This window comes from Xiphophorus couchianus, chromosome 20 (genome assembly GCF_001444195.1).
Source record: "Xiphophorus couchianus chromosome 20, X_couchianus-1.0, whole genome shotgun sequence".
Classification (NCBI taxonomy): Eukaryota; Metazoa; Chordata; class Actinopteri; order Cyprinodontiformes; family Poeciliidae; genus Xiphophorus; species Xiphophorus couchianus.
In genome coordinates, this window is record NC_040247.1 from 19,593,328 (window position 1) to 19,618,112 (window position 24,785).

The 24,785-nt window shown below is 38.4% G+C and overlaps 1 protein-coding gene across 2 annotated transcripts in view; it reads left to right on the top strand.

Moving 5' to 3' along the window:
• The first annotated feature begins 1,220 nt into the window (after window positions 1-1,220).
• The window catches only part of LOC114135141 (growth/differentiation factor 11-like), a 31,344-nt gene continuing 7,779 nt past the window's right edge, over window positions 1,221-24,785 (top strand). Inside the window, exons 1-2 of one of the 2 annotated variants that reach the window (XM_028002121.1) lie at window positions 1,221-2,081; window positions 22,485-22,858. In XM_028002121.1, the coding sequence (XP_027857922.1) occupies window positions 1,667-2,081; window positions 22,485-22,858 (789 nt within the window). In that variant the 5' untranslated portion in view covers window positions 1,221-1,666. The remainder of the gene's footprint in view (window positions 2,082-22,484; window positions 22,859-24,785) is intronic. The other variant, XM_028002122.1, reaches the window with a different exon arrangement.

The window sequence follows — 24,785 nt, forward strand, 5'->3', positions numbered from 1 at the left end:
GAAACAGACAGTTATCATAGTTGCTTGTGCATCACATTTTTTCCTTTCACTCAACTTTGTGTTTCTCTGCGAGTATCCAGCTTCTCTAGCAATGATCTTCTGTGGCAGACACGTCAGTGGCTGTCTGGTGAAATATGTCAAGTCCTTATAACTCTAAAAGCTGTGACTTAATATTCTGTATCAAATATGCATTTTCTATTGTTTATGTGATGTTTAAATTTTCTGAAAAGGGGAATTATGTTTTAATCATAATTAATATGCTTGAAATATTTCCTTCTGAGAGTAATGATTCTATATCATGCATGAATATAACGTTTTTAACTGAAAAACTAAAATAAATTCACTTTTTGATGATACTCTAATGCATATTTATTCTGAAAGCAGTGAAAACGAAGCCATAGAAACTGCAGCTGTAGCTGTCATTTTGAACCAGCAGATGTCAGTGTTGAGTCAGTAATGCACCACAGGAAACTCTGTTGCAAGAGGTAAAATGTTTCTGGAATAATAAAAACTTTTACCAAAACACCCGCAGACACCAAGATATAAACAATTAGAATACTAAACATATTTCTCTGACGCAAGTAACTTTCACAGGGTTGGGTGTAATAGAAATCTATTATAGTTTGGAGCTGAAAAACTATTTTTTATTGTTGTTTTTATTCATTAAAATGTTTTTATTATTATTATTATTATTATTATTATTATTATTATTATTATGTTAAGCATTTCTTCCTATATGTCTATTGCTGGAGACTGGTTAATATATATATATATATATATATATATATATATATATATATATATATATATATATTGTTATGTTATGTGCTTATCTTTAAGTTTAGTGTTTTTGCATAAATACCCTACTTTCCGTTACCGTGATTACCATTATGTGCAAAATGCGATGGACAACTGAAGAATGCGCAGGCAGATTGTTCTATTTTTTTAAATGATACATAAATGTTCATGTCATTTATGAGATCTGGTGAATTCAAGATAAGCCCATTCATTCAGATCATATTCAATGTACTCCATTTAAAAAGCAGAAAAGCGCGGAGCTCGAGCCACTCGTTGTTCTAATGCCTTAATTGGTCAATATTTCTAATGTAGGCGCATTTCTTGTGTACTGTAAAACATTTATGCTCCCATAACAGCGCGTCCTCCCTCCCTTCGCTCTGTCCCTCTTGACTTGGTGACAGACCTAAAAGCCTTTTGTTGCAATCTTAGCCAATGGAGACGGATTACGACACCGAGCTGCTGAGATATATAAAGAGCCCCTTTTTGACCGCACTTGCAAATTTTTTTTTTCAGTGACACTTCTGCACATGCACACACCTCCATGGACTACATTGCACACGGGGACCCCACTGCGACCATCATATGCTGCAAGTGAGCTCGCTATGCATTCATCAAGCAGATAATTTACCTTTCAATCAAAAAGAGCTGGTCACACACTGGAACGCACTTTTTTGTTGTTGAAAACTTTATTTCAGAACCTCCTGCTGCAGAGAGAGAGAGAGAGAGAAAAAGCAACCCACTTCGGGCTGATTGTGGATTAGATGCATGTCAATGATTCGGAGGCTTTTTTAGGCTGAGACAAGGACCCAAAAGGATATACTGAGGAATAAATCAACTAAAAGAAGCGAAAAAAGTTTCTTCCATCATTATGCCGAGGTACAATTTCTTCCCATGCTTACTGGCGCTCATCTTCCTGGGACTGTCAGGGAGCGACGAGCCCAATGTGCTGCTGCCTCCTGCCAGCGAGCCGCCCACGGACGCGGGGCTGTCTCTGCTGGACGAGGACGCTGGCTCCCACGAGTGCTCCGCCTGCGTTTGGAGGGAACAAAGTAAGGTGCTGCGGCTGGAGACCATCAAGTCCCAGATCTTGAGCAAGCTGCGCCTGAAGCAGGCGCCCAATATCAGCCGGGAGGTGGTCAACCAGCTGCTACCCAAGGCGCCCCCGCTTCAGCAGCTCCTGGACCACCACGACTTCCAGGGAGACGCGTCGGCCCAGGACGAGTTCATGGAGGAGGATGAGTACCACGCAACGACAGAGTCCGTGATCACCATGGCCTCGGAGCGTAAGTAACTATCAAATGCGTCTCCAAATGTGCGTCCTTGTGCGTAAAATGGATCTGGGACAGCAGAGGAGTTGCTTCTCCCTTTCTTTTGTCAGATTTTTACTTTCCTTCTGGTTGCTTGCAGCTTTCTGATTAAACTAGCCAAGATAACTTGCTTAGAGGTGGCTGTCAAATAAGGATCGAGTGCAAATCTGAATAATCAATAATCAGGACCCATGTCAATCAGGAGCAAACAGCTCCTGAATGGCCTGTTAGTGTTTATGATGGTGATGCTGATGGTGGTAAAGATGACGGGGCAGAATATTTAGCAGTCAGGGTCAAACTTTTTCCATGTTTATGTTTTATAGAGAGAAAACGCGCGTTGAAACCACAACATGAAGACTTCCCTCTCCGCATCCTGTTATCTTTTAAAACGAGCTCAAATCTTCAGTTGTCACCCATCTAAAGGACCCTCTGACTGTTGCCTCCTGGAAATTTGCTCGTCCTCTTATAGTTTCCCATAAATCCACAGGCAGGCCCTTCTGAGACATTTTATAAAATGACCGTCCAGCCCTGACAGCTGTGCTCTATCGGTCTTTTATAGGCGCCTCTACCGGTTTCCCTGCTGTTCATCGCAGTGAGAAAAAGTGTGTCCAAAAAGCTGCCATTGTTCCCCGTCATGCAGCAGGCCCCCCCATCGCCGTACTTGCCTTTTAAATGCGGAGTTTATAGGCGCAGGTCCCCCCCCTCCCTCTCTCTCTCTCTTTTTCTTTCTCTCTTTTTCTTTCTCTCTCTCTCTTGTTTTAACCTCAAGTACACAAAGAGCGAAGCACTTAGGGTCGAGGGGAGTGTGTGACCTTTTCCTGGCAAATCGTGGGGCTCAACAACATTTACACACATTATATATTCTGCACACGCATTTCCAATTATAATTCTTTCCTTTGCGAGCGGCTATCTAAACGGGGGCATAGGGTGTCCCATGAGCATCTTTTCTCATCCGTCAGGACAACAAGACATGCTGGCTGCTCTGAAGTCCTTCTAAGTGGAGGAGTCAAAGGTCAGAAGGTTTTCTGGTGGTGGCAGCATCATACTGTGGGGGTGGGCCTGTTTGTGCTTTTATTTTTATTTATTTCAGTAACTCACGTGAAAAGCATTATATAGATGTTTTTAAGTCTTTATTTTTGTTAATTATGATAATTTTTTCTTTTTACTTGCAGGTAATGAAAAACATTTGGGATGAGATAAGTACATCGTTCCAATAAAAACAATGTTTAATGTGGAAAGCATTAAACATTAAGCAAAAGATGAAACCTCTAAAATGTGTTTATTTTAAATAAATTTTTAGAAGCACCTTTTTTTTCTAAAGGTGCTTCTGTGAGCCTCATTTGAATATTCTAATTTAGTGAACATGACTGCAGAGTTAAAGGGAAAGTTGTTGGCACAAAACATAAAGCATCTCTTTAGGAAAACAAGCACTAATCGGTGCCGATGGCAGCATCATGCTGTGCGGAAGTTTCCCTTGCTGGCATCCCTCTCCAGCTGTCAGAAATACAAGATGCTGGCTGCTTTGAATATACTCTAAATCTTTCTGTGTCGTTTTCCGGCTTAATGAGAAATAGATCAGAATTCTTCCGCTACATTTACCTCGTATTGTTTACGGGAGAACGTTGGCGTTACTGGGCTTTATTGGAAGTCTTTGCTTCCATCCTTTGCAGGACATGTTTAGAAATGATTTGATACCTTGTCGACGCGTGTGACGCCTCCTAATTGTGCATTAATGATGCCAGCAGAAGAGGCTAATGACAGAGATTACCCAGATGAATCGGTCATGTTTAAAACACTTGCTTTCCTCCTCTGTTTACCTCAGCAGCAGTTTCCAGCATCCACCCTCCTGCTCCACCCCCACCTCCTTCCCCTGCTAGTACCCCGCAGCTCCTTATTCCTCTTTCTTCACCCTTTTTCCTCCAGCATTTGTGGAAGAGTTAAGAGAGAATGAGTGCATCCCTGTTTTCTTTTTCTTTTTTTTATTTTTAGCCCATGGTGATTAGCAATCCCACAGGATTATAAATGCCTTTTTTCTCTTTCTCTGATATAGAAGGAAAACTTCAAACACTATTCCCTGCGCACCTCCAGCCCAATCACCCTTTCATGGTTGTGCACACTGCCTTTGATGGGCCATGGGGGTTCACACAATGCATTCTGAATTGGACCTGTGCCTGAGTTGCTTCTTAGTATTCACTCAAGATACGTGGATGCTGGAGTGGGGGTTGAACAGGACCTTGCTTTCTGGTTTCTAATTAAATATCATGGAAAAATGAGTCTGTACGTACCATGTGAAGGATTTAATGCGCTATCTTCATCTTTACAGCTTACTGTAACAGATGCGTTGCATGCTGTATAAAAAGGCACTCGTTGCTAAGCTGTTTACCGTGCCATTATTTATTACAATTTGACATGCAGTCTAAAATATTTGCAAAGATTTAAGTGTGCAATTGGGCTTGGAGCTTAGTTTGTTTTTCTTGAGAAACTCGTACTCCTACTCAGTCTTAAAACTTTGTTTACCTCATCCTACTTTTGTGCGTCATTCTTTGTTTATGCGCTTATGGTGAGATTTCCCGAAACACCTTGGGAATGCCCAGAAACATTAGTAATAAACCAGAAATGTTCCCATTCTGCAGACAAAAATCCTTACGTTTATTGTCTGTTGTAGTCAAGTTGGAGTCACAAAACATAAGAATATTTTTTATCTTTTTTGAGCAAATTTATTTTCTGGATAAATATATTCCAGTCTTAATTACAGTGCTGTTAAAAAGTAAAATTCTTCCTTATGGATTTCTTCTGTTTTTGCTTTCTTGTCATTTACTCTCATGTTTGACATCATCAACCAAATTTCAATACCAAACAAAGATATCAAAAATGTTTTTTATGTTTATTAACTGAACAAAAAGCTTTCCAAACCAACCTGGCACTATGTGGAGAAATAAACTAATAGTTGTGATCCCAATTGTTAGTGTGAAGTTCTGGCCTTTTACAAAGCGGTGGAGACAAATTCACCCTATTCTCCTGTGCAGAATTGCTTCATTTCAGATACATTGTAGTTTTATCAGACATTAGCAGTCTTTTTAAAGTCTCACCACAGAATCTTAACCGGGTTTAAATCTGGACTTTAAGTTTCCTTGTGCTTTTTGAGCCATTCAGTTACAGTCGTTATTATAATTTAACATTAAGAATGAGATTAAAGTAGCAGACTGAGGGCCTGACGTTCTCCTTCTGGATTTTGTGCTAAAGTTTATGGTTCCTCTATTTAGTAATCCTGCAGCAACAAATCGGCCCAGACCATCACACTACCACCACCATGTTTGACTGTTGCTCTGGTGTTCTCTTTCTGAAATGCCGTCTTAATGTTATGCAAGACGAACAAGATACACAAAAAAAATGTTGAAAAGCATTTTTCAACATTTTTCATTTGCTGAAAAAATGTATTATTTTTTTTTCAACAAAAAAAATACATTTGTCTCTCCAATCCACAAAATATTTGCCTAATAAACGTAGAAGATGTTTGCAAATATGAGATGAGCTGGGCCATTACGTTCTCTGATGTGTGCAGCCTCTCAGATGTTGTCCTGGTTTCTTTTTCTGAGCTTCCAGATGAGTTGCTGATTCTCTCCTCCTGTAATTTTTACAGTCAAGGTTCACCGCTGGTGTACGTTTTCTCTAACTGTGGATAAAGACTCTCTGTGTCGTTCAGCGAAGCCTTAGGAATGGCTTTGTAAGCCTTTCTGATTGAAGTCAATGAGTTTGTTTATCATTTCATGATGCGTTTCTGTCTGACATCTTCCAGCCTACTTCATGTTGTAAGACAGGTACTATTTGGGTAATTTATTGATTCTACATCTCATGCACTTCCTGTCTGGAAGTGAACAGACAGGAAAGTGAACAAAATCTTTTTTGTCAATAGGACAACTTTTCTCTGGAGTGTGTGTGTGAGACCGGGTGGACGAGGCGCGCACGGCTACCCTTGTGTGTCCAACCAAGAGTGCACATGTGGACATCTGCACTGTCATACCGCAACGTGTGACAGTTGGTTAGTGAAAGTGAACAAAATCTTAATGTGAGTATTATACCTGGTGAATGGGAGGGGAGGGTTGAACCAGGTATGTGTGTGTAGTCTGTGTCTTTTTTATAAATATTCATTGGAATCTGTTGGTTTGAATTAACTCAGGCTGTCTTTAATGTTAAAATTTACTCGATGATCTGAAACATAGAAGTGTAACAAAAAGTGTTCAGCTGACAGAAGATTTTAAGTGGGAACATTTGGTGCAATGTTTTTTGTATCCGAGCCTTTAAAGAATTGTCCAAAATGTGGACTTTGAATAATCTTTTAGTTACGTGACATAATAATTTTTGCACAAATCAACTAACAAATTTAACTAGCTAAGCCCAAACATAATAAGTAAGTAACAGTTTAAAGAAAGATTTTAACCAAATACTGAGGTTTGGACATCAAGCCTGTCTATTCAGCGCTCTCACCTCAGTAACAAATCCTTCTTAATTGATTATTATCAATTTTACTCATGCACTTTAATTAAAACTATTAGAAGAACCTTTCAACATTTTCCATCCAGCAGAGATGAAGCACTGCGTGGCCTGACTGTCTTGTACATCAACACACACGTTGCGGTATGACAGTGCAGATGTCCACATGTGCACTCTTGGTTGGACACACAAGGGTAGCCGTGCGCGCCCCGTCCACCCGGTCTCACACACACACTCCAGAGAAAAGTTGTCCTATTGACAAAAAAGGTCACAGAGTTCACAGCTATGTGATATATTGGACGAGAAGACTATTAGCCTCATCAGGTCTCTTTCTTTGGCACCAAAGACGAACCGGTAGTAACTTCAACACTTATACCCCCACTACGCACACACCCACACACACACTCGTCCACTAACCACTCCCAACAAAAACAAGTCTTTTATAGTGTTGACCCTATAAAAGGGTCATTTCCTGAAGGTGCAGGAACCATAAAAATAAAGAGAGAGAGCGCTAAAAGGACAGAGCTCCAGAAGCCGGACGGTCCTCGGCTAACTGGTCAGTGTTTGCTGGAAGTCGGTGACTATGTGAGGTTTTTATAGATTTATTTATTCCACGGAGGTCTCAGTTTGACGATGACACCTGCTCTTGTGTAGCTGCTGCCCTCCGCGGAGGGCTAGGAGAAACCTTGAAGCTGAATTGCACGGATGCTCTGCGAAATAAGCAGTTTGTTTAAGGAGAAGAGGCTCTGCAGGGCTGTAGAAACTGCACAACATACCGTCAACTTTATGGCTAATAAAATTTCAAAGGGACCAAAGTCTATTAATAAAAGGACAAAATTTCCCTAGAACTTCAGGAATCTCACTCCTTCCTCTATTCCCACGCTCCCTGCAGCCCTTAGGCTCCCTGCTGCTTTTGGGAATACGTTCCTTTAGAGTTTAATGACAAATCCAAAAACACTGAAGCCTTCAGGGGAGCTTGGAGACATACCCTGTTTTCTTTTTCTGAAATAACAGCTCAGCTCCTCTGAAGTTGGCGTAAAAGCTCACGACGGCGCTCTGTGTATCGAAGCTTTAGCCAGAGAATTGAATGAGGAGCGGAGGGAGTCCGCAGGGAGCGACAAGCAGCCCAGGCCTATCCCAAAGGGACAGAAGTAATGGACGGGTTTTATAGGTACAATTAAAAAGACCTGAAACAGATGTTACGTTTCACTAATAAAGAAAATAATTACTTCACAGGGGCTGCACAGTGGCGCAGTTGGTAGCACTGTTGCCTTGCAGCAAGAAGGTCCTGGGTTCGATTCCCGGCCGGGGTCTTTCTGCATGGAGTTTGCATGTTCTCCCTGTGTATGCGTGGGTTCTCTCCGGGTACTCCGGCTTCCTCCCACAGTCCGAAAACATGACTGTTAGGTTAATTGGTCTATCTAAATTCTCCCTAGGTGTGTGTGTGTGTGTGAATGGTTGTTTGTCCTGTATGTCTTTGTGTTGCCCTGCGACAGACTGGCGACCTGTCCAGGGCGTACCCCGCCTCCCGCCTGGAACGTAGCTGGAGATGGGCACCAGCAACCCTCCCGACCCCATTAGGGACAAGGGTGAACAGGCAATGGATGGATGGATGGAATTACTTCACACCAGTAATTAAGCCTTTTGTAGGGACATGGGTGAGAAGTAGGAGGAGGAGGGTGGTGAAAAGATAAAATGGAGATCATTGAAGGGATTATTGTTGATGGATGAGCTCAGGCTTCTGTGTGGTCGTGAGTGAGGAGGTGCTGAGGATGAGTTTATGGAAGAGTCCATTAAATCTAAGAGGCGTTTAAGCAAACGAAACGCTGCATGGGCATTACGTTGGATCCCACGAGGGAGCCACTGCGTCGGAAAGAAGCACAATTAACGGTGGATTAGCTCCTGATTATCGACATGAAAATTTAATTAGCCTCTTCTCTGTGGCGCAGGGGGGAGCAGCTTCTTGCTGTATCTGCCACCTGTCTTTGTGTTTCTCCTCATCATCTGTAAACTTTCATTAAAGTTCAACTAGTTTAGTATGCAATTTTTCTTAAACACAAAGGAAGAGAAGAAAGGAGAAAAATGCTCAGAGGGAAGTTTGGCATGATGTGATTCATTGATTTTTCTCTTCAAAGAAAACATTTGGCACCATTACAGATTTTGGCGCCGTTAGCGATGTTTCATTTGTATCCACAGAGATTTGGAAAACGTGCCCAGGGAGAAGAAGTGTTCACTTTTTATTCACTAGGAAGGCTCAAAACTGTTGCTTCAGTTTTATTACATATATAAACACCAGCGGTCTATCTAATTTATTGTCTTGTGCGTTGTGAAATTTGGCCAATTTAATGTAATGTAATTTGTGTTTCTGTGGCACCACATGTGGAGATTCGCCAAGTCAAAGTTTATCTATGTCCCACATTTACAACAGCCTCAGCTGTCCAAAGGGCTTCACAACCAACACATCACAGGCAGATAAATGATAAAATAGAAATAAAATTCAGTAAAAATAATAAGACAAATCTAAAATTGGCAGAGATACCAAAAGCTAATAGTATGAATAAAAGCCAAACAATTGAATTTTAGCTGCAGCAATTTTCTTCCATCCTTTTCCTTTTCTCTTTAGCTGTCAGAGAAAAGCAATCAGAGATTTTGGAAAATCAAGCTGTATGCATTTGAAGATGGACCAAAATGCAAACAGAAAGAGTGAATGTTTAATGATAAACAGGAAAACTTACAAAGATCTCAGGAAGGTGAAAACTGAAATTACAAACATAAAGTTTCAATTTTGAAACAGAAAAACCCCATGTTTTTCGATAAAGTTTTTGTGCTAGGATGTAATGTTTTTTTGACTGTATTAAAACAGATGCATGTCGCAAAACTGCAATGGAAACACTTTCTGCATCATGAGTCCCGTGGTCATCAGTCGGATGTTGCTACCTGCAAAAACCACGAAAAAGACGACAGCAGGAAGTAGCAGCAGGACGATGATTTTTTTTTGTGTTTTTGTTTTTGGACATTTTGCAGCTGGCTCCACCAGAGCTCTCATTGCATCGCACAGTTCATAAAAAGCTGCCATTCGAATGTGTTGAACCCATAGCTCTTCTGTAAAATCAGTGACTACAATTCTCTCAAAACGCCGCATTTGTATCCGCTCCCAAGTATCAGAGGCTGGTTGCTCCTGATTAAGATGCCGATATCTCCTCTGACGGATGATGAGCGCTAGCACTATGACTGAAATACGACTATATATATCATATAACTGTTTACATCTGTTGCTGTCATGATTTTTAATGACTTATCATGTGAACAAACTTTCATTTCTAATTTAATCAAAACACTCTAATTGCAAAATTATGTTTGTTTTCTTTTATATTAGCTGAATATAGACAAAGATTTGCACACATTTGTAATGGAAATGCAGATCACAAGGAAAACTGATGAAGGAAGCAGTAGAGAATAATGATGATAACCAGGCTTAAATATTTAGAGATATAAACCAGAGACTAATCAGAGGTAGGCAGAGCAGGCAGGGAGAAATAAGGAGATGTGAAGCATGGTGGCAGACTGAGGAAGAGAGAACCTGAGACACAGAAAAACCATGAATGAAAGTTAAAAAACTGAAACTAACATAAAGAGTAAATGGAAAGAAACACCAGTATAAGGAATACTCAAACCAAGAAGTGAAACACAGAGGAATGAAAAACAGATATGAATAAATAAATAGGAAAAGATCAAAACAAGAGATTAATCTAAACTCCAAACACCTACAGATCATGACAGTATCAGTTTTAACCAGTTCAGATTTCTCTATGTCAACTATAAATTAAAACAAAATGCCTTTTTTCTACTTTCTCCATAAACTGAAAAAATATATATTTATTACTGGGATGGACTGGGAACCCATCCAGGGTCTTCCTTCTCTGATACCCAGTGACTGCAGGAAACATCTGGAAACATGTGGAAATGACAACCCTGCAAGGATAATGCAGGTTTTCTTAGCTCAGAGTCACGTGGAAATGCTTTTGCATTGCTATAAGTCTCCAAATACAAGGAAATCATCAGGACTGTTCAACTTCAGCATATGTACAAATAAAAACAAACTAATATCAAACTGTACTGCGAGTATAAAACAGACCAAAGGATTTAATCTAATTAATTATCTACTTATTAGGACCAAAACAGGAATGTTTTTGAAACATTCTTGTTTAGAAATCTCGACTAATTACAGAGTTGACATTTTGGGCTTCCTTTAGCATCTTGTGTTAGCTCTTGGCACAATTATCTTCACTAGCTAAACATCTGTCCCCGTGAAAATCCCCCATAAAGTTATTAGAGCCTTACCTTGTGTAACTCCAAATCCAGTTCTGTGATCCTTTCTTCAAGAGCAGAACAACCGTGATGTAATTCCCTCAGTTTCCCGTTATTTACTAAAGTCTCAATCCCTTTTTAAATGTTTCAGCCTGAAAGAAAAGCCGACAAGCCTCTGTAAAGAATAAAAATAAAATAAAAAGTTATTTTTCTCTGATACTGAAATTACCTGAGTCTTCTTCCCACAATAACAACTTCCACATTGAAGAGTGTTTTTGTCTGACCTATTAATGCTTTGGCATGGTGAGTTCACTGATCAGAAGACAGTTGGATCTTTTAGTTTTCAACCAGTGCGCATCTCAGTGCGCGTTTAGCCAGACGGTAATAGGTAAGAAAAATTATCTCTTTTCATTTTAGACAAATATAAAACACTTAAATATGGCTTTTATGATTACTTTAAATATCTGAAAGATTCCTGTGACTTATGTTGCAATCTATGTTTAGCGAGGACCCAGGTTGGAGTGAATGATGGTTGTTTAATGATGAAATAAATTACAAAAGCACAATAATCCAAAGTCCAGGCAGCACAGAATGAACAGAAGGCTAAGGCTCAAAACTGGTAGCGACTGGTAACAGTGGACATCTGACAAAAGACTTGACAGCAAGACAGATTAGACAAGGAACACAGGTGGGATTAAATACACTGAGGGAAACGAGACACAGCTGGGAACAATCAAGAGGTTGACAGCACAACACAGAGACTAAGTTAACTGAAAAAAACAGAAACCTAAATTAACTCAGAGAAAAACCTAAATCCTCATATAGGCAATTATAAGAAATCATAATCAGTTCATTTATATATATTTAAGAGTCCAGAGCAGTAAATGATGATATCATCTGCATATCTATAAATGTCATTTTACTGCTTTGTTACTTCTAATAACCAGGTGTTTAAAACTAAAATAAATTTAGTTAATGGTAAGAAAATGTTCATTTTGATGATCAACAGCTTTTGAGTCAGTCTGTCAAAAAAAAAAAACAACAACCATGGAGAATTACTTTTTAAGAAGTTAAATTATCGACTTTAGTTTCAAAACAAATGTTAAAATTTAATTTACTAAAAATAAATATGTTGCATTCATAAATTAGGCCTATTTTTGTACAGAGAAGAAAACATTTTTTTTCTTGTGTGTTCTGAAACTCAGAAAACAATAAAAGAGAGATTTTAATCTATGTTAAACATCGTAATCTGACGTCATAATCATGTTGTTGAGGGACGGCTCATTTTCTAAACTCTGATATTACAAGAGCATGTGGTAATAAACTCTAAAATGATTTTTGGTAGAGCTCCACTATATGTTGACAGCTTTGATGTAATATTTGGAATGATGTTATATTTTATTTTCCATACGGGCAAATTCTGCAGAATGTTTTAGTTTTACTGATTGGACTTTCAGTCTCACGACTCAAGACAAATGTCAGAAAAATGTGGGTTAATTGAAATCGACATTTTCATTGCAATATTCAGAAATATTGTTAGTTTTAGATGAAAGCAGTTGACTTGAATCCACAGTTTCTGCTCCTCTGTTGGGTATAAGTTAAAGAAGAAACTAGCTAAACAACAAATAAGATTATATGTTTGTTTCTCTGAGCAACCAGTGACAAGCTTGTAAAGTTCCTCTAAAATAAGAGTTTCTGTTTAACAGAACCAGACCATTAAAGTGTCAAAACCATGGACACCATTGTTGATTCTCAGTTTCAGTAAAAACAGAATGATGCCGTACAGTAACAAGGCCGGACTCTGTGCCGTCAAACGGTCCCCCGCTGCACACAGGGCTGCTTACGTAACGGCTGTGTTTAATGGCGGCTTTCAAAACACAAATCTGCCAAAGAGCTGGAGAAAAACAAGGTCAATGTGTCCCAATGTCAGAGGAGGGGAGAGAATCCACAAATTTAACTCAAGGAGCAGTAAAACTGCTTCAACGTATTTTTAATTTTCACGTTTTTACTCTAGTAGAAGCTAAAACGAAGTCATTCAAGAGATTATTTTATAGAGTGTCTGATAAAAAGTTGACCCAAATACTGACAATAACATTGGATTTAGTATTTTTTTTAAATAAAGATGTTTTCAAAGAGACAAAATCTAAAGTTTTATTGAAATATGAAAACATATCTTATGATAAAATATGTTTTTAATAAGACTGATAGATTTCAGACAAAGAAATCCAGCTTTAATATTGTGAAATCTAGTCAAGATTCTTGTTTTTATTTTATAGATTAACATAAAATCATAACATAGATAAATAACATAATTGCAAAATAACAAATTCAACTTTTCAAAATCAAAATTTTAACACATTAACCCTATAAAACCAATACTTGCAGCAGGTAATGTATATTTGTTTATTAGCACATGTTACTAAAGTATCTCCAGTGACAATATCTCCTGTTTATTGAATATTTATTCAAAAATGACTGAACAGATCCAGAAGGAAAAAAAAACATTAAAGATTATGTAGAAATAAGAATAATCACTTTAAAGCAACATTTAGCTCTGTACGTTTTGGCTAAATAATCTTTTTTCTAATTTCAGTGAAGTTACTTTATGTGGATTGAGAACAAATAAAAATAGTGAAACTTTTACTCAAGTAAAAGTGGAGAGTATGATGCCGTAAATCTACTCTGAAAAGTAATTTTAAAGTAACCAAAAGGTTACTCAAGTAAACGTAATGGTCTAAATGTAGTTACTAGTTTTGTGTTTGGTGGCATTTTTATTTTTTATATTTTTGTGTTTTTCTGTATCAACAGAGACAAAAACACACATTTTGAAAGTAACAACCTGCTTAAATGAAATGTTAAATCAAAGGCATTACTAACAAATAAATCTATCAGTCTGTGATGATCAGAATAATGATTCTCTTACTACAAAGAAGAAACCTCAAGAGTCAGCAGCGTCTGTGTTATTTGCAGTGTTTGATAATCCAGAAAGGCTTCTGATGTTTTCATAAATTTACTCCAATTAAATACCATAATTGCCATCAGTAAGCCCAGAAATTATCAATTCTCCTGACAGATGTAGGTTTAAAACTATCTTTAACTTTAACCAACATGTTCCTTTCTGACTGCAATTAACCTTAACATTTTGGAGCAGCCTGGCCATAAAGATTAGGGTGATGGCAAAGGGCCCTTTAAATATTGAAATCTAGCAACTTATTGATCAAAAATACCAGAGGAAACCTGCTTAAAACTGGACACTAACCATGAACTTGATTCCTTTAATGGCAAGAAAAGACTTTTCTACACCTTTTTGAGAAAGGTATGAAATAATTTCTGTCATGTCCTTTTCATCAAACCATTAATAAAAAACAGATTTTATTAATCTATATATATATATATATATATATATATATATATATATATATATATATGTATATGATAACATGTGATCTGAGCCAAGCAGAGGATGTAGATTATGAATAAGTAAGGACTGAGAATGGAGCCTTGAGGAACGCCATGTGATCTCTGTTGACAGTCTGTTCATTTTTACAGTTTATGATCAACTGTATCCAAATCAGAACTGAGATTCATTACTAGTTATGCAGAAGTTTTAAGACGCATGCCATTTGAAACCAAAATTAAATTTACTTTTTGTTACTCCAGCACAAACATCACAGAAGAGATCAGATATATGCATGACAAAAGTACAACTTTGCTAGTTTTTTAGCTAAATTATTTTATTTTTTTGCTTACTTCTTGGGCGACAGACTGGCGACCTGTCCAGGGCGTACCCCGCCTCCCGCCTGGAACGTAGCTGGAGATGGGCACCAGCAACCCTCCCGACCCCATTAGGGACAAGGGTGAACAGACAATGGATGGATGGATGGATGGCTTACTTCTTGGTTGAATTGGTTCAATTGAATGCAAATGTAAAAATTAAGTTAATTTGACAAAAATAAATACCGTTTCCTATAACCTGATGTCCTCCTCAGTCATGCTGTCAGTAAATTTAGCTTAATTAAAACCATTTATTAGCATATGTAAAGTATGTAAGAGGTTCTGGCTGGGACAGACCCACATTGTGTTTCGCATGCATGTGTGGATGCACACAAACAGCAGCAGTGACACCCGGTATGCCTCGTGCTGTCCAGCTGTCCACCTTATCGCACTTCACTGCTCTTCCCGTCCCGCTGCCCGGCGAACGCGCTCATAATACAAACATGTGTAACACTAAAACAATGAGCCGGGAGTGTGTTCGCCGCTGAGGCAGTTTGGAGGCCGTGTGTGTTGTGTGTTTATGTGGCGCTGCCTGGTTCCATGTGTGCGTGTTCACTGAGCTAGAACAGGGAGCATTAGGAGGTGTCTTTTGTTGCTCCTGGGGGGCTACCGTGCTCAGTCCTAATAGGAGTCTTGTGCCTGCCGTTGTCCCAAGGGAGACCTTTGAATGAAGGGGTCTAACTTCACACACACGCTCTCTCTCACACACACACAAACAGAAACCCTTGCACCCCTCCGCCCCCTCTGTCCTCAGCTCGAGCCTGGCCTCCCCCACCATCCTCTCTGCTCCCTTGGGACCGGCTGAGAGACAAAGAGGGAGCGGGGCCGGGTTTGGATGGGATGTTTGAGGGGGTTAGCCGTGGCCCCTGTCTTATTAGAAGGGTCGTGAACGTGTCACGATGATTAATATGCCGAGGTGCGTGGGGATACCCTAGAGTCACATTTATTCAACGCGAAGAGTCCCAAACACACACATTTGCTGCAAAATGGCACATTTGCATTTCCCATTAAGAAAAGAAATTATAAATATATATGCAAATGAAACTCCTATCTAGGTTTGTGCCATTATGCGTCATCCATTTGGGCATTAACAAAAGAGTTTCCCTCCCTGCACCATCTGAGCTGATTGTTTTCACCCGGCGTGTCCCTCATATCCATGTGTCATGCAAACTTTGCTCAAACTGCATCGCACTGCACTTCAGTTGCATGGTAAATGCAGCCCTAAAATGTGAATCTATTTGAGATAGAAACCACTTGAACATTCACACTGACACTAATTTATTGTTCTCTTTGGTTTTTGTTGGGTTACTTGGGAAACATTGACAGAAACAGAAGATTTTGTCCCTGCAACAGCCAGCTTGACATAAACAGTGAGAAAACTAGTGAAAAACTACTTTAATTAATAGTTAATTAACAAAGAATTTATCACTTTTTGAACTGACAGATTCATTGTTTTACTCAGCTTCCCCCATCCATCTGTTTTTAACAATTTAACTGGCTCCGTTCTCATCTACGCCTCAGTGACATTACAGCTAAAACCATTTAAATTGGCTGCGATTGTATGAAAACAAACAGATGGCGCTGTGAATAAAACTCCTATATTCTATATGCCTCCCCTTGCATGCATGTATAGGAGGCTAACTGTGGAACGCAGGTACCCAGGGAGTCAACCAGATGTTTGATAGGCCCACCTGCAGGCCTGCCGTGTGTTGGCAGTAAAATTCATGCATTGCATATGCTGCAATTATACCACTGGGAAATAAGCGGCTGCAACAATGAAGCAGGCTGCAGACACTTGAGGAGGAATATCAAACAAATCGGCTTCTTTGGCGGAAAAAAGAAAGCAAAAGCAGTCAGTGGAAGACTTGCTTTGACTTTTTTTTTTTTACTGAGATTTCATTTTGTGTTGTTAAGAGAAAGGATTTACCTGATTTGATTTACATTTACAAAAGTTGGTATTGCAGTTTTAAAATTATATTTTCATTTCAACATGAAAGCCAGCTGCTATAATAAAACTGTCTTGGTTTTTAATCATCCATCAGAAGCAATAAATTAGTGAAGCTGACAGATTTCAGCCACTAAAGTTTAGCTGTGTTTAACTGCTTTTTACCTTTCAAAAGATAACAGCATAAACAATTACTGTACGTGCTTAGTGAACAGCTGATGGTTACTTTCTCATTTTGCATTTGTAGTTTTGGTTTTGTTTTGTAGCTCCTGACAATGTGTCATTTCTTGCCTGGCAGGGATAAGTTTCAATATCTGCTTTGGTAACTCGCATCTTTCTGTATTATTTTCATGGTCCGCTGCAATAAAAACTGACTGATAAATACTTACCAGCAATAAATCACTTATGGGTCTCATTGTGTCATATTGTCATCTGATCCAAATCAGAACCAATGCCAAAAAAATGGGAATAGAGTAGTCATAATAATGCTTCCAGTAATGTTTTAAGATAACAAAATGCAAGTGAAACATAATTCACATGAGATTTTAGTACTTTTATGCATTTTACGCATGTAAAAAACACAGAACGGTGTAAGCAAATGAGCATGAAGTAGCTTATTTACAGATACAAAAAAGAAGTAGGAAGTGAAATAGCAATAAGTAGGTGTGACATTGGCAACTAATACAAAGTAAGGAGAGTTTTAGCTGGACCTTTGTGGACTTCAGAGAGGTCTGGTCTGATCTCTCTAAGTTGTTACTACCCTCTCAGATTTCCTGAACTCCCAGCATTGTAGCTGATATGCCTGGTTTGGCCCGACAGGACCGGAGTTTTGCTTGAAGAAATTCTAAAAGCGTCTTGACCTACAAACCTCGCAAACCTTGATGATGCAAACCAAAGCACTGTAAATTGAAAAAATGTGGTTTTAAGTTGATTAAAATGGCTTACAGAACCTTCTTTGTTGAAATACAACAGTTTTAACATCAATAGCTGTATGTTAATTTAGTAACTAGAGTAATGAGTTTGAATCATGGCGGTGTTGTATGCTCAAACTGCAGACTGTATTTGGTCTATAAGATCACAGGTACTTGTCAAATTTATGAAAACTGTTAGATAAAAGTCAAACTATTACATTTATATTATTAGCCTCATTTAGATTTAGCATTAAAACTGGTACAGCAGCAAACTGTTGGCTTATATGTTGCCAGCTACTGCTAGCTAATATGCAGTGATAAACGTTAGCATAGGATATCTGTGCTAGTGCTAGTCACTCTTCATAGCTAGCATGTTAATGTTTGGATTTTAACCAATAATGACATGTTAAGCTGCTGTTAACAAAAGTACTAGAAAAGTATCAAAATAAAACTAGTTATAACGAGTTTTATATCTTGCTTGTTTTTGTTTAAACAAGCATAATAGTAATACGGCAACACCTTGCAGGATATTTTAGTGTTGTTTAGAAAAGTCAGAAGTAATCCCTTGTATTTTTATATCTTGGTAAAACGAGAAAGTTTCTCATAACGAGATATAAAAGTTGTGATAACGAGACACCAAAAGGTTGATCTTTTTGTCTCATTGAACTTTGTAGACGTGTGCTGCTCCTGTATTTATTTCTTAGCTAGCTCTGGTAGTTTTGCTTCCACATAGCATAATATGTCAGCTACTACCTTGAAAAAGCAACAGTCGCTTTGCTTAAAAGCATATGTAAGGGTATCCATCAGCCTTCACGCCTTTTCAGGCTGTGCTAAATGTACAATTGACTTATTTTAATGACCACTATCATTCTCTGCCCTATTGTTTTTTTCTTTTCATTTTTTTAAATTTTTAATTTGAAATAAATAAGTAAAGCAAGTTCTTGCTATCAGTAAAAAAGAAAAAGTTACTCCTAGCAGGTTTGCTGCTGTCACAAAAAGGCTTATTTCATGTTTAATTGATACAATTATAATTTTCAGATTTTCAGTGGCCCTTTAAATCCCAAGCTGACGCATTGTGGGCCTCATATTAGTTGCTAGCAAAATTTTTTCAGAAAGTTTGCCTTTGTTGTTTTGTTGGTATTAATTCGATTAATGATGATAATAATGATGTTAATAGTTATGGCGTTGGCTCCAATCTATATTATCTCAGCTTTTAATACAAGTCTTGACATTTTTGACACTTTTGGACAAAACTTTGACGATATGTACATAACCATGTTGATGTTGCCCACAAAAATTATGATGCAAATGTTTTATATTTCTTGTTAGAAGAGAGATTATGTTGATCCAGCAGGCGGTGCTGAGCATGTTGCTTAACGGTCCAAATAAAAGTATTAAAGTTCTGAGCTGTAATTTTACAAATTTAGCAGGAAATTAAGCCATAAAAAGTTGGCTTTCCCCTGAATGTATGTTCTTGCGGCAAAAGAGAGCATGTTCAGACGTGAGGATCAAATGTTCCCTCGGTTCTCTTTACAAGCTAACGTTGCTCTTTTGCCACGAGTGGCATGCGCAGCCAAGATGTGGGGTGTAATTAAGCTGCAGGCATTCATCTGTGCCTCCAGCCTGTACGTTTACAGGATCTATAAAGGCACAAATTGATTTCCCATATCAATGCAGTCATTGTTTAACATGACATAGCTCATATGTGGAGCAGGTGTGTTTAATAACCGGGGACCTGAATTGGATTACTACAAAACAGGCCCTGCTTTCTCGGGTTACTCCTTCATAAGGAGCTGGACCGCTCCGTCTCTTTGGCGTTTGCCTTTTTCTTTTCTCTATGAAACCAGCGAAAGCGACAAAAGCTGCAGGCGACCCAGTCCCCAAAAGTATAAAACCAAAAGCAAACTGCAGAATCATTAATTCCCAGTTTTTGTCCTGATGAACAAACACAACACCGGCCACGTTAATTGCCGCGACCCCAGCAACCCGCTAACATTTGAGAACATTGACATATTGTTTGTCCAGCGTGAGACACTGTATAATTTACACTCACTAATGACTGTGCTTGGAGGTAGGGGCTGAAGGGCCACGTCTGTCCCGGGTTTGGCCCTTATTCAGTGCAGGGTGGTGAATTCATATCCCTGAATGCATGCCCGTATTTCAAGTACTTGTTTAGCTAAAAAAAAAAAAAGCTGGATGCCGAGTTCTGTCCTGATTAACAATCCACTATTGGCTGGCGAATCTCCACCCTTATCAAAACAAAACAACAAAACGTGGCTGAAATAACGCTGTTGTGTTTTTTGTTTGTTTGTTTGTTGTTATTTTTTTAAAGGTTTTGAGCAAACAGGCATGATGTGAAGAAAGACATATTACCATCGCCATAGGGTTGACCTTGACCTTCAAACTCAATCTGGCTGTTAGAACTGCCCCCCCACGGCACCCCCGAGATGTAAAGAGGCTGACGGTTTTGACCCCTGATCCCATTTCTTAACTAGACTGAGGTGCCAAATAACCTTTTGACCCAGGAAGCATTTGCAGGTTGCCTGAGCAACCTCGGATTAAACCGTGATTGACAGATCCACACAGATTTCACTTCGCTTTTTAATGGGATTATCAAAAGCAACTACTTTACAAAATAAATGGCTCAGCTTTGCTTTTGTTTTCTTCTTCTTGTTTTTTTTTTGTGTGCGTTTTGATCCAAATCAAATGTTCTCTGAGAAGAAGAAGTAGCCCATTGTACCATGTTGCCACATTATTATGCCAGATAGATACAGAATACATTTCCCTAAATAATTGAACACTTTACATGGAAATGAATGTCTGAATTCAACGGATGGATAACATTAGATCAGATTGAGGTCTATGTAAATTAACCATATGCAGATCTTACATGTGGCACAAATCACAGCCGTGGATCATGACAGGAATAAATCTGTGAACTTCAAGTGTCCGCCAGCATAACTCTTAATTCACACCCTTAATTAATTTCCAACAAAAGGCAGGCACTGGGGGTGGGGGGGAAATGGATAAAAAAAACTTAAGATGTTTTATTTCTGCTTGATGTAATTTCAGGGTAGTCCATTTCATTAGTGCTGACCCAGGGGAATCGAAGGTTACCATCTGGCCACTGACCACCATTACTGATTCTTGTTTTAATATGCAAATGGTTGTTTTCCAACCTTAAAGTAATCACAAATGTTCCCTGACTGAACAGACCAAAGAACAAGGCAGTGTGTACAGCAGCCTGTGAGAAGATAGACAAACTATTATGCAGCATTTTATATAAATAGTGTTCTCAATTATATACATTACTGTTTTACAATATCAACCTGCAAAAACTAATACTTTTTCTTTTTTGCTTGTCCGTAGTGATTGAAATCTCACACTTGTTGCATTTGTTAAACAGTAAAACAGAAAATAGGATGATAAAATTGTCCACAAAACCTTTTCAGCTCACATGTATTTTTTTTCTGTTCACTGTGAATATCAGCAGGAAGCACAGAAATTAAATCGCTGCTTCAATTGTTTTAACCTCTTTAATTATTTCTCTGGTTGTAGCTTGGGTAAAAAGAAAAAGTTCTTACTGTTACAACTCAGCATTTTAGGATTAGTTTAACAAAAGATTGTTTATTTTAATGTTGGTTTATTTTTTGCACACCTTCTCTTTGGTTCCAGTTATTGAGGAGGATCCTATGGTTACATTGTGTTTATCATCTATAAGTGAAAAACAAGATACGCTAGTGCAGTGGGAAAAATGTATCGTACAACGTTGTTAACGGTTCCTGCAGAGTTTTGTAGATGAGGATTCCATGTTTTTATCTGGCATATTTTTATGTTCACTGGTTTTCTTTCACAGTTCAGAAACATGAAAGCAGGTTAGTTGTGAATTAGTTGTAAGTCTAATTTGTTTTGTGTGTGTGTGGATGTTTTTTATCCCCTGGTTGTTGTCCTGTGATGGACTGGTTAAGTCTAGAAAATGGGTGGGTGGATTCTACTGTTTTGGGTTGCATAATGATGTACTGCTTTGCACTGTTTGGCCAAACAATGAATTATTGAGAAAAAAAATAGAAAAAAAAGTGAGTCAAGTGTTTATTTTTTGATCCCTGAATCTGATTTGCACATCCAGAAGCGAATATTATTACCAATTCTCCTTTTCAAGACAACTTAAGCTGAATGAGATTGAATGGAGACAATATGTGAACATCAATTTTTAAGTCTTGCTACAGATTCTGAATGTGATATAGGTCTGGACTTTGACTGGACCATATTTTGATCAAAACTTTGTAACTCTGGCTGCATATTAAGGGCTGCTGTTCTAAACCTTGCAGTCCCATGTTTTCTGCTGCTTCTAGCAAAATTTTTTCTGCATTTTGTTCCATCCATTTTCACATAAAGTTTGAAAAGCTTCCCTATCCCTGCAGAAGAAAAATAAATCCAAAGCATGGAGGAGATTTCGCTGAGAGAATGGAGTTAAATTAAAAGCAGTGTTAGCTTTCCAGCAGACATGCCATTATTCATGGAGGCTTAGAAGTTTAACTTAAGTTTAAGTTTAAGCTTGGCCTCACATGTTTGCTTTGTCCCCAACATGATGACGATGACTTTTTTTGATTTTCCATAAAGATAAAATTAGGGAAAAGCAGAAGTTTTAGTGATCAAACTGAACTGTGAATCTCTGCAGCTCCTCCAGAGTCACCATGCATCTCTCAGCTGACTTCCTGATAAATGCTCTCCTCGTGTTTGCAAATAGACTGGGTTGATTTTCTATTTATTTGCCAGATTCCACGGATGATGATTCCTATTATCCAAATAATAATAGAAAAGGAGGTCAGGAGCTGACCTCCTGATCAGCTTTCATGAGATATCGTACAAGCCTCATTTGAGAATAACTTATACTTTGAGTGTTTCATCATAGATTGCCAATTAAAAACAGGTCTTTCTCTCGTTTGGCAGCGGAGCCCCTGGTGCAGGTGAACGGGAAGCCCAGCTGCTGCTTCTTCAAGTTCAGCCCTAAGCTGATGTTCACCAAGGTGCTGAAGGCTCAGCTGTGGGTGTATCTTCGGCCGCTGCAGCAGACCTCCACCGTCTACCTGCAGATCCTGCGACTGAAGCCCGTCACGGAGCAGGGCAGCCGCCACATCCGAATCCGCTCCCTGAAGATAGAGCTCAACTCCAGGGCCGGCCACTGGCAGAGCATTGACTTCAAGCATGTGCTGCAGAACTGGTTCAAGCAGCCCCACACCAACTGGGGAATCGACATCAACGCCTTTGATGAGAGCGGCAATGACCTGGCAGTTACCTCGCTGCGACCCGGGGAGGAGGGGCTGGTAAGGATCCTCAGACCTGTCCCCAGGGCCGGACAGGGCCAGACTTCACTGCCGCCACCGCTCACTTTTATATAGATAATCTCCATCCTGCTCAGAAGTTAAGATATATCTTTAATTAATGGCTCATTTGCATTCATCTGGTAAATTATTGTAATTATTCTTAATGAGCTTATATATTTTCACATGAGACTAGACTGCAATTATTGATGAAAATCCAAATTTACTACTTAAATGATTTGATCTTTTTACAATTACTGACCTTATAGCTATCTTGTGATAACCAGAAGGACAGATGGACAGTCTGACATATTTCTATTATGATGATAAAATGTCAAACAATCTCAAAGAACGCTTAGATGTTGAATCCCAGGAAAGACTGTGAGGCCTAATTCATAAAATACATTTCAACTTTTATCTGCACTCTTTAAATATTCAAGACTTGATCTGGATGTGTGCTTGGACTTTAGCTTTAGACGGATATTAACTATAGCAAAACAAAACACTAATATACTTATTTATTCATTTAAAGGTTTGACATAATGGCCACTGTTAACTCTATTGATATTATCAAAAAAAAGTTCTGTCTCGATAGAATAGAATAGAATAGAATAGAATAGAATAGAATAGAATAGAGTAGAATACCAGAGGAAACCTGGTATTTCAACAAATAAGAAAATTGCTTATTTGTTGACATTTGATGAGCTTGTGTTTGTCCCAAAAATGGTTGTCATCTCCTTATTTCTTATCTAATTTCTATAAAAAATGGCTGAAGCCAAAGCTTAGAACAAAAAATAAATAAAATACTTATTGTACCTAGACATAAGTCTATAAGCAGTTTGGTTTCTGTCAGTTCTGTCAAAACGTACGAGAGCACCAAGTGAATTTAACTTTTCAACTGGACAATTAGCTTATCTTACATGATTGTTGTTGTAGGAGCCACAGTTTGTTCAAAACGTCATGAAATGTTTCGTTCATTTTGATGACTGCTATAAACATCGTGACGTTCTTCTTTTTTGCGGTGCAATTAGTTCAGTTTTTGTCGTTTGTTATTACACTTTCAGAAATTACAGCGGCTTCACTTTGCCACAAAGGGGAAAACTAACAAGAAAGTGAAGAACAACCGAAAACCACCTTGTTCCGTTTCCATGGCAACCAACTGACAACAGCAACCACAAGCCGACAGAGCAGAGATTACGTTTCAGTTTTACGTCTTCAGGCTTGATGTTTATTTCATGTGGCCCCGTGATTAGCTAATTTAAACACTTACTTGTGGGTGACCGTGTTTTATTGAAACACAAACATTGAAATTGCACATGTCCACGTTAAAGTTGTCAAAGTCAAGCTAGCATACAGACCTGCTTCTCGCTTCTCAGCTATTTTATTTAGATTAAAATGTTTTACTGACCTGTGACTCGTGACACCATTAGATATCTATATCTGGTTGTCATAGTGTTAATATTTAATATGAAAACATTGCTTCCATTTTTTTGGATTCTTACATGGTTGTTTGTAGCGTGTAAATTTACCAACCGTCTCACATAGCAGTGGCTCATGTGTGTCATACATTAGTCACATAATTTCCAATCCAGTGGTATACATTGATGGTAAACCCTTTTCTACAATTTAGTTTAGTGAATATTACTGCTCAGAAAAATGTACAGTAGTTTATAAGAACCTAAATGTATGAATATTTCTGCGTTGACATAAATTTAAGTGGTTTAGATGGCATGAATCAAATGACAAAATATTTATTTTGGTTGTTAGGAACATTAGGCTAAAAGACTTGAAACTTGACTTGGACTTGGAAAAAAGTCATTTTATAAAAGTTATTTTATAAATGTTTAAAGAGAATTAAGTCTCGTCAGTCTGTTTTAAATTCTTAGTAAACCAAACTGAAATCACAGATTCTTTGTTTAGGATAGAAACT